Here is a 9,936-nt window from a genome sequence, read left to right on the forward strand (position 1 = left end):
CAGAGCTGCAGTTGAGAAAAGTCTCTCTGTTTCTCTCTAAAGAAACATTCAACTGAATCCAGTAGTTTTTTCTCAAAAACAAACACTGGTGAGTACACTGTCCTGTAACTAAATATTGGGTCAAAGTTTAGTTCAAACCAGAATCTGACTGTTTTAGATCTGTTTCACCATATAAAGAATATTATACCATACAAATGTGTGATTTTATATAATATATAATAAATTCTTGTTTAGGTCAGGCAAAATACTGTTATAATGAGCATTATCTTAAAGCTAATTTACAGACCTGTTTCCTGAACAAACGTAAAACCTCAGCTCTACTCAAACAGGAAGTTCAACTCAGGACAAATGTTTTAGGTGGCTGTGGGGGTTGTGGAGACAAATAATATTTAATGTAGTCAAAAACAGCAGCTTCCATCGTATTTTCCTGCCTGCTTGTCTGCTCTCTGTATCATCAGTCTCTGTGTACCTCCTCTTTGTCCAAGCTGACTCGCTGACACTAAAGTTTCTTGGACAGAGAAGCACTTTTTATTTTGCTGTACTCCCTGAGACACTACAATAAAACAAATGAACAAGTGAAACAAAACTGGCTAAATATATCCCAGAAAACTGAAGTAAATGTGTTGAATTCAACATTAAAGTGAAGTTCAAAATGTTCAAAATATTTTCAAAATGTACATAAAAACAGAATGATATGATTTGCTTTTGTTTTTCATAAAATACAAACTCATTATAATTTTTTTGGATTGGGTTTAAAAAAAGTTGGGACAGGGCACTAATAGACAGGGAAAGTTGTGGAATGCTAAAAAAAAAAAACATTTCACAGGTATGCAGGTTAATTGGTAACAGGCGATAGTATCATTAACAGATATAAAAGGAGAGGCTCAGTTGTAAACATGTCCAGCAGTCTACAGTTGCAAAGAATTTTACCATAATATCATCAAAAGATTTAGAGAATGCAAAGAAATCTGCACATTAGGAGCAAGGCTGAAAACACCAGCACTGGATGCCCGTGACCACTGACCCCTCAGGCAGCGCTGCATTTAATACCAACATGATAAGTATTGAGGATATTATTACACAGGCTCGAGAACACCATGAAAAACTATTGTCAATAAACACAGTTTGTGGCTGCACTTACAAATCTAAGTTAAGACTCCACCATACAAAAGTGGAAGTCATATATAAACAACACCTAGAAACACCTCCGACTTCTCTGGGCTTATAGACTTGTCAGAGTCTGAAAGTGTGCTGTGGTCTAATGAGTCCAGATTTAAATTTGTCTTCTGGGCTTAAGGGGAAAGACATGGGACATGCGAACAACCATGAAAATATGGGGGTGTGTTAACCATTGCATCATGGGTAACTTGCACATCGGTGAGGGCATCACGAAGGCTGAAAGGACGTACACATTTTGGAGCAACATATGCTGCCATCCAGACGTCAACTTATTTAAGGACCTCTGGACTTAGTGCCAGCTAGGCAACACCTCTCATGCTACACATCTGAGCTTTCCCTCACTCACAGAAAATGTTTACTGTATAATATAACAACAGAATTCAGGAGGATTGTCCTCATATTCCAACCATACTTTTATTTTATTGAACAAACGTTCAAAATATATGTAACTACAATTTTATTCATTTTTTTAAATACTTTTTGTCCACAGAGTGTCAGTATGTCTGCTGACAGCTGTCTGTGGACTGAAGATCAGTTTCTGTGCTCCATCTGCCTGGATGTGTTCACTGATCCAATTACAATACCATGTGGACACAACTTCTGTAAAACCTGCATCACTGAACACTGGAAAATCAATGTCCCCTACCAGTGTCCTAACTGCAAAGATGTTTTCTTATCCAGACCAAAGCTGCGGATCAACACTTTCATCTCTGCGATGGCTGCTCAGTTCAAACAGTCAGCTCAACAAAAAGCCAGCAGCAGAAGCTCAGAGCAACAAGTTGCCAAACCAGGAGAAGTCCCCTGTGACATTTGCACTGGAACCAAACTGAAGGCCCTGAAGTCCTGCCTGGTGTGTCTGGTATCCTACTGTGAGACTCACCTTGAGCCTCATCTGACAGTGTCAGGCCTGAAAAGACATCAGCTGATTGACCCTTTGGAGAACCTGGAGGGCAGGATGTGTACGAAGCACGATAAACTTCTAGAGCTGTTCTGTAAGACTGACCAGATGTGTGTCTGCATGCTCTGCACCTATTCAGACCACAAGACACATGATGTTGTTCCTCTGGAAGAGGAATATGAAGAAAAGAAGGCCGAGCTGGGGAAGACAGATGCTGAAATTCAGCAGATGATCAAGAAGAGACAACTGAAGATTGAGGAGATCAAACACTCACTGGAGCTCAGTAGGGAAGATGCGGACGGAGATATTGCAGATGGTGTTCAGTTCTTCACAGCTCTGAAGGAGTCGGTTGAGAAAAGCCAGGCCAAGCTCATCGCCACGATCAAAGAGAAGCAGAGAAAGACGGAGAAACAGGCTGAGGGCTTCATCAAAGAGCTGGAACAGGAAATCTCTGAGCTGAAAAATAGAAGCACTGAGGTGGAGCAGCTCTCATGCTCTGAAGACCACCTCAACCTCCTCCAAAGCTTCACATCCCTAAACGCTTCTCCTCCCACCAAAGACTGGACAGAGGTCAGCGTCCGTCCACGTTCATATGAGGGAACTGTGGTTAGAGCTGTGCATCAGCTGGAGGAGACGCTCAGTAAGCAGATGAAGAAGCTGTTTGAGGCCGAGCTGAAGAGGGTCCAGCAGTATGCAGTAGATGTGACTCTTGATCCTGATACTGCAAATCCTGAACTCATCCTGTCTGATGATGGAAAACAAGTACACGATAACGATGTGGGGATGGTAATGACTCTTGCAGACAATCCAAAGAGATTTTCTTCTTGCACTTGTGTTTTAGGAAAGCAGAGTTTCTCCTCAGGAAGATTTTATTACGAGGTTCAAGTTAAGGGGAAAACTGACTGGGATTTAGGAGTGGTCAGAGAGTCAGTGAACAGAAAGGGACAAATCACATTGACTCCTGAGAATGGTTACTGGACAATATGGCTGCGGAATGAAAATGAGTACAAAGCTCTTGCTGAACCCTCAGTCGTTCTCTCTTTGAAGTCCCAGCCTCAGAAGGTGGGGGTGTTTGTGGATTACGAGGAGGGTTTGGTCTCGTTTTATGACGTTGATGCTGCAGCTCTCATCTACTACTTTACCGGCTGCTCCTTCACTGAGAAACTTTACCCGTACCTTGGTCCATTTCTTAATAATGGTGGTAAAAACTCTGCCCCTCTGATCATCTCTCCTGTCAGTCACACAGAGTAGAACACCCGTGTAATTTTCTATGGGAAGATTTATTATAATTTTTTGTAATAAATGTACATTATTTGTGTCCTGCTGGAAAAAAAACAACTAAAACCCAGCTTATGCTGGCAGCTGCAGTCCCAAGGTTGAAACCTGCTACTGCAACCCCCCTCCCAGCCCTCACACTTCAGGGAAGAGGCACTCAAGCAAAAAATGGGGGGTGGGGGTTGTTACTTTTAACAAAAAAAGTCAGAAATATCATTCGCTCAGAAGGTGGACCCACTTTTTTGTGCCCTCCAATTTAACTATGAGAACAAACCAGGTCAAGAGCTCAAGAGTAGAAAGACCTTATATTTTATTTGTAAAGTTCTTTTTTTTTTTTTTCACTGTAGAGGTCTCTCCTTCACTGTGATTGGTCCCACAGATGTCTCCTGTTCCCACTGAGAACCTGCAACACAGAAACAAGACCCATAACCTTTAAAGAGGACAATTCAGAAGGTCCACCCCAAAAACTTTGGGCTAATTGGCAATAATTGCAGTAATTTAAAGGGTTTTTTTGTAATGGATCACCAAGTCACAGTTTAAGGGTATTTTTAGGGAAAAAATTTTAAAATTAAAAAAGAAATACAGCCATCCTTAAAAGAAAACAGCCCTTTGGTGTGTATATATACACTATATATAGCCAAATTGTTTTAATCATCGTCATACAGCATTGTTTGTAATTTATGTTTCACACAACAATGTTCACACATTTAAATAACAGTTTTACACTTGTATTGCATTTTTGACTATTAAAATAAGCCCAATGTCCCCATATGAGCTCTTTTTATCTCCAAAACTACTTGGATGTTAAAAATGGTCATATACACATACACACACTTATCAGGTTCTACTTATCTCAGATAGGAGAAAAAAATGGATGTCAAACAAAAGGTTAATTTACCATGTTTTATTAAAAGGATAAAATTAATAGGACTAAAGTTAAAAGTCTCAAAAGGAACTCCGTCACACTATAAAGGCATTTATATTTCTCAGGCATAGACATACCTACAAATCTCAATTATACACCTTTAATTCAAGTACAGCCTTGTCTTCTTCAGTGCTCTTGGTGTTTACAGAGGAGAAGAGTGTGAGCATGCTCTGTCTCTGTGCCGAGTTTAAGTGGGGGGAAAAAATGTTTTTGGAGTCCATCCACTCACCTGTACCAGCCAGTTGATTATGGCTTCCTGACCCACAGTCTGTATCACAGCAGGTACACACCTGATGGCTGCCACTGGCCTCCCTCCAACTGTCAATCAAAAGGCCTGCCTCTTAGAATTTATTACAAAAAGGTTGTTTCTTTTATCCCTTTACATAAATAACATTGTATCCATTACCAGTAAATGTAATCGCTTCATGTTCACTGCAGTGCACCTAATTCAACTTCAAACATTACCTTATAGTCACCTTATTTTTGATTTTTAAAGACATTTTGTCTGTCAGGTTTAAGATCAATATATAGTTTTCTCCATTCACCACATATGATCTATGTTAACTGAATGGAATACTAAACCATTGTTCCCAAAAAATCTTAAAGCTTAAGAAAAAGTATATGTATACATATCCTAATTGCATATTTACATTATATATAAATATTTTCCCCAGGTAAATTCCCTTTTTTCACCCCTTTAATTTTTTCTCAACTTCCTTTTTCAGTTTCAACTAATTTTTTGTAGTTATTACAACTTTCTTGCTTAATTTTGGGTCATATCCTCTCTCGTTGTTCATCGCCTTCTTCCCATATTTCGAAAGAAATCACACTGATGTGCTCAGATTTCAGAGCGTTAAACCCGCTGAGAACAAGTGCAGAAGAAAGGATGATGGGAGTCGTAGTGCTGGTCTCACCCGTTGGAGAACGAACAGGCCTTATTGGTGGCATCAACAGCTGCAGAAGCTGCTGTGGCTTTCACACTACAGGTGATGTAGATCTAAAACAGAGAAGTTGTTCATTTAAGTTAGTCAAAATAGAGACCAACTGCGGTTTGCAAGAATGGAAACCAGTTAGAAAATAACAGTTAAATTTCAGTCAAGCAGCAGATTAACAGGAAGTGTGCAGGAAGACAAATTTCCGTGTGAGTGGACAATAAAGAGGTCTCTATTTGATGTGCTGAGTCTTACCACACCACTGTCATCCTGCTGGAACCTGAACGCCTCCACCTCAAACTGCAATTTGTCATCCTGAGACCGAGGCAGGAACTGAGAGCTGGAGTGTGTCAGCTGACTGTCAAACAGGCACCTGAACACAACACACGAGTGTTAAACAAACAAGACAGCTGATCAAGCAACAGTCACGCAAAAACATCCCATGTGTTAAATTTATATTTAAGGTGATTGTTTCTGAGTGGAGCTGGTCTCTAAAACCACCAGTACAAAAACTGACCCGTTGTTCCCCAGGAAGGCGTATCGAGGGACGGTGTCGATGTTTGGGACCACAGTGGCGACGCAGCTGTCCACCGTCACTTTGAGAGGGATGTGATGAAACTGTCTGACTGAAACTTCAAACTTCATCATGTCTCCCAGCAGGAACTGAGTGGACGGACGAGGGGACTGCCAATCATCTGAGAGACAAAAAGACATCAAGAGTGTTCAGGACAGAGGAGATGTTCACCTTTATTTTAACTTTATAGGTAATCCAACAAAATACTGCGGCTTCCCGGAATACAGACAAACTCATTTACAGTGAAAAGTAATTAAATACATTTAGTCAACTGAATGAATGAATGTAATGAAATTGTTGTACATAATGAAATTAACATCTGAGCAAATAAGCTGGATTTCTTTTTTAAAACATGGGAAGAAGCAATGAGCAACTTAAGATATGGCCCAAAAGTTAGCAGGAAATGTATAACAGCTACAAGAAAATGACCTGAAAATAAGCCAAAAATAAGCAAAGAAGTTAAAAATAATTTCTCTGAGACAAGATTGCAGCATTATGAGTACTTTGACTTTTAGTACAGAATTTTGCTAATAATTTGGACTTTACTCAAGTGAAATTTTGAAAACAAAACTTTTACTTGTAATTATTTTTTAATACCGTTTTGGATTAATTATATTATTTTTACTGATTTTGAAACTAATGCAAACACTTTACAATATTCAAGGACAAACAAACAGAAATTTGGCAATTTAAAAAGGACTTTTGTGTATTTTTATGTACCAAGACACACTTTAATAAAGTTAATTTCCTGAATTTCCAACAAACACCCACCAGTCATGAGTTTGATGGAGAAGTAGAGACTTTCCTCTGAAGCTTTAGTGACACTGAGCGGCCTCCAGATCGGCTTCAACAGCCCGCTGCTCACATCATGCTTCCTAAAAACAAACAGCAGAAATCAATAATTATTTTCAACTATCCAGTAACATAATACTGAAATGGACCATTCTGCAAAATGAATACTTCTACATTTGATACTGTAAGTATATTTTAATTTCAATACTAACCCTCAAGTATGATTTTTAATGCAGGATTTTACTGGTATTTCTTCACTGTAGTATTGCTACTTTTACTCAAATGTTTCTTCCATGGCTGCTATAAATGACATGTACTCAAATTTCCTTTGGTTCAGATGAATAAATTTCAGACCTCTGGTAGTGACACTGGATGCTGACTGTGACGTCTCTGGTTCGGATGATTTGACTGTCCCCCAGAGGACTGGGGGTGTAATGCAATGTAAAGGCGTAGATGAATGAGTCCTCTGACATCTGAAACACAGTTTATGTTAAGGGTTAAGACATAAGTCAGGTTCCATTATTATTATTTTTTAAAGATTTTTTTAAAAAAATGTTTACACAAACATAATAATGGTACATCTACTTAAATATGAACAGTACACACAAGTAGAAAAGTGATAATGACATAATTTATTAAACCTAACCTAATCAATGAAAACAGTTACCAGCCATTTAACCTTTTTCTTTAACATTAGCACATCAATTTACAGATAGGTGTGTGTCTGGTGGTTGCAAGCAAATAGGATCAACAACTCTTTCACTTTGTAAAGCACATTTACCATCTGGTTTAGTCTTAGTTGCTGCTGTAAGGTATACTACCTAATCAGCAGCAAACAAACCATATTATGATATGATATGATATGATATGATATGATTATGATATACAGACACAGACCATCTCATGATCATTTAAGAAAATTTTGCTGCTAAAGAGAGACATTTCCCTGAGGAATTGGTGGAGACCAAAAACAGAGGAAAAAAAATAGAATATTGAACTTACATTTAGCAGGTGGACACACTACTACAACACTAATCCTGCTTCTCAAGTTAGAGAAATCCTAAAAACTGACTCATCTGGATGTTAACAAGTGTCTGATCAACAAACAAGAAACTATTATATCTACTGTTCGCATTTAATCCTCACCAGCAGCTGGCTTCCACATCCGTGCAGCTCTGACTCAAAGATCAGGACCTGAGCTTCGGGATCCTCCCCTGTGGCAGGACATCCTCCGAGTGTGACGTCTGCAGCCAGGACAGGTTTACCAATCCCCAGCAAGTCCATCTTGGCCTCCACCCGGACAGAGTTTTCCCCGCAGACGGCGCTGACACTATCAGGTGCCACTGGAGCCTTCAGCTCAAAGTCTGGAGGAAACCGAGGCTCCTCCTCAGGCGGAGGGTCTGGATACCTCCAAGACAACGGTTCTCGGAAAGACTGCTTCTCCTGGAGGACATCTGGGACAGAGAGGTAGAAATTGTTTGATTTGTCTAGCTCTAAATAACACAAATGTGTACTCTCATCCTTGGAAAGTGTTTGTCAGTTTGATTCAGCTTTATTTATCAGGACAACAACCAATTATAATCTTAGCACTGATGTTTTTTTTTCCTCCTGTAAAACAAACACTTTAAAACATTCGAGAGAGCAGAAATCCTTCGTGTCTCACCTTCACACCAAAATGGCTTAAACATGTGAAGGTTTTCTGCTCTCTAGCCAAAGGGAGCAGTAATGAGCCAACCATGTTACATTTTGAGAAAATGCACAAAGATGAGATTTACGCTTTATGATCGAGTACTGATAAACATTAGATGAGTAATGCTTAAAAGTTTGATTTTGCTAAGTATTATTAATACTACCCTGAGTAGACATTTCAACAGACTGGTTTGGGAACATCACCAACTATTTCTTTAAAACTATCTTAAAAAAACTACCTGCCCCATGACAAGAAAGAATTTTCTGCCACAAAAGGAAAATTTATAGTTGTTGGGCTCCACACCATAGCCTATACCGCTGTGAGCAGTTATGTGCGTATGAAAGAGGATTAGGCCATATTGGAAAAACAACAACAACAACAACAACAACAACAACAACAACAACAAAAGACATTGAATAATGAACCCTAGGAATGAGTCCTAAAATCCATTAAGTCATTAGCATTTCAGCACCTCGGGCTCCCTCGTCTCACAGTCAATAAGAAAGTCAAAGTCAATTTGTGAAGATTATCTTGCTGAAGAAAACATAGGGATCATCACCATACAGTATATTTACCACAGAGCTTATTTTTCGCTAAAATCCAAAATCCAATGAAAAAAAATCCAATAGGGTTTTTCGCAAGCGAGCATGTGTGAAGCTAACTCCCAGATCGGCCTTCAGAAAAACATCATCCCTGGAGCACTCTATTCGCTTAATATTATGACTTAATTCTTAATTACGACTTTGTTCATCGCAATTGAACGAGTATTACGTGATTAAACTTGTCAATCATTATACTTTTTAAGATTAATGATAACAAAAAACACAAAAGAATCTAACAAATAAGAAAGTGACATGGAAAAAGTGAAAGGTTTAAATACTTGTGAAAAGCGTGATGTTGTTAAGGAAGTCAACCAAAAAAAAAAACACAGAGCACCCTGGGTATTTGTTTGGGGCCAATACTTAAACACTTGTGTTGTCTTTGAGTAACATTTCAGCATTAAACCAAATGCAATGCACAGCAAACAAGTGACACTGTAAACGACATTCTTTATGATCATCATCTGTAACATAAAATACTCAAAGTACTGCACCAATGTCAAAATCAAGCTATCCCTCCATCACGGTGTAACTTATAATAACACCTAATCCATCAATAAAACACTTTTGATCGGGTATTAGGGTAGTCGTTGTTGTAGTGACTCCTGTGGTGTGGATCAAGTCTACCTGGTGGTTCCTGGCCTTCAGGCTGGTCTTGTTTCTGGTGTCCGAAGGTGCCGGCTGCAGGCTGAATGTTCCTGTTAGAGTCCCAAGCTGCTGATAAAGCTCCACAGAGCAGACAGAAAAGAAAAATTCTGATGGAAAGTTTCATACTGAAGAGTTTATTCTGTGTTCTCTCTGTTTGAAACAAACTCACCTGTGCAGCAGGTGGATTTGTAGAGCTGCAGTTTGGCTCCGCCCACCATCTGATTGACCTAATGGCTCTCCAGCTGTGCCTCGTTCACCTGCACCAACCTGCTGAGACTCAGCTGAGCCACATTCAAAACACACAGAGACTGATTTTATAATTCAAAAAATTAAAAAATATATTAGGTTTCCAGAAATCTGAATTTTGAGGAAAATGAGTCTAAAAAAGATGCAGTAGATGTTTAAAATATCAGCTCACTTAAGT

The 9,936-nt window shown here is 39.1% G+C and overlaps 2 protein-coding genes across 2 annotated transcripts; one reads left to right on the plus strand and one right to left on the minus strand.

Moving 5' to 3' along the window:
- On the plus strand, window positions 1-3,550 carry LOC121949940 (E3 ubiquitin-protein ligase TRIM21-like). Its single transcript, XM_042495808.1, has 2 exons — window positions 1-88; window positions 1,670-3,550. The coding sequence occupies exon 2, from the start codon at window positions 1,679-1,681 to the stop codon at window positions 3,326-3,328; it is 1,650 nt and encodes a 549-aa protein (XP_042351742.1). The 5' UTR covers window positions 1-88; window positions 1,670-1,678; the 3' UTR covers window positions 3,329-3,550.
- An 88-nt stretch (window positions 3,551-3,638) lies between these two features.
- On the minus strand, window positions 3,639-9,675 carry LOC121949941 (zona pellucida sperm-binding protein 3-like). Its single transcript, XM_042495809.1, has 9 exons — window positions 9,492-9,675; window positions 7,722-8,029; window positions 6,930-7,048; window positions 6,555-6,658; window positions 5,727-5,904; window positions 5,465-5,582; window positions 5,192-5,274; window positions 4,507-4,595; window positions 3,639-3,755 (listed from the first exon to the last, which is right to left on the minus strand). The coding sequence occupies exons 1-9, from the start codon at window positions 9,634-9,636 to the stop codon at window positions 3,691-3,693; spliced, it is 1,209 nt and encodes a 402-aa protein (XP_042351743.1). The 5' UTR covers window positions 9,637-9,675; the 3' UTR covers window positions 3,639-3,690.
- Between the last annotated feature and the right edge of the window lie 261 nt (window positions 9,676-9,936).

Source organism: Plectropomus leopardus, chromosome 11 (genome assembly GCF_008729295.1).
Source record: "Plectropomus leopardus isolate mb chromosome 11, YSFRI_Pleo_2.0, whole genome shotgun sequence".
NCBI lineage: Eukaryota > Metazoa > Chordata > Actinopteri > Perciformes > Serranidae > Plectropomus > Plectropomus leopardus.

Coding starts and splice junctions, on each gene's coding strand:
- LOC121949941 (XM_042495809.1), bottom strand. CDS start 9,636: ATGAAACTTTCCATCAGAATTTTTCTTTTCTGTCTGCTCTGTGGAGCT. Junction 6,659..6,929: donor ATCCAGTGTCACTACCAGAG/GTCTGAAATTTA, acceptor GTTTGTTTTTAG/GAAGCATGATGTGAGCAGCG. Junction 5,275..5,464: donor AGCAGGATGACAGTGGTGTG/GTAAGACTCAGC, acceptor TCTCTGTTTTAG/ATCTACATCACCTGTAGTGT.
- LOC121949940 (XM_042495808.1), top strand. CDS start 1,679: ATGTCTGCTGACAGCTGTCTGTGGACTGAAGATCAGTTTCTGTGCTCC.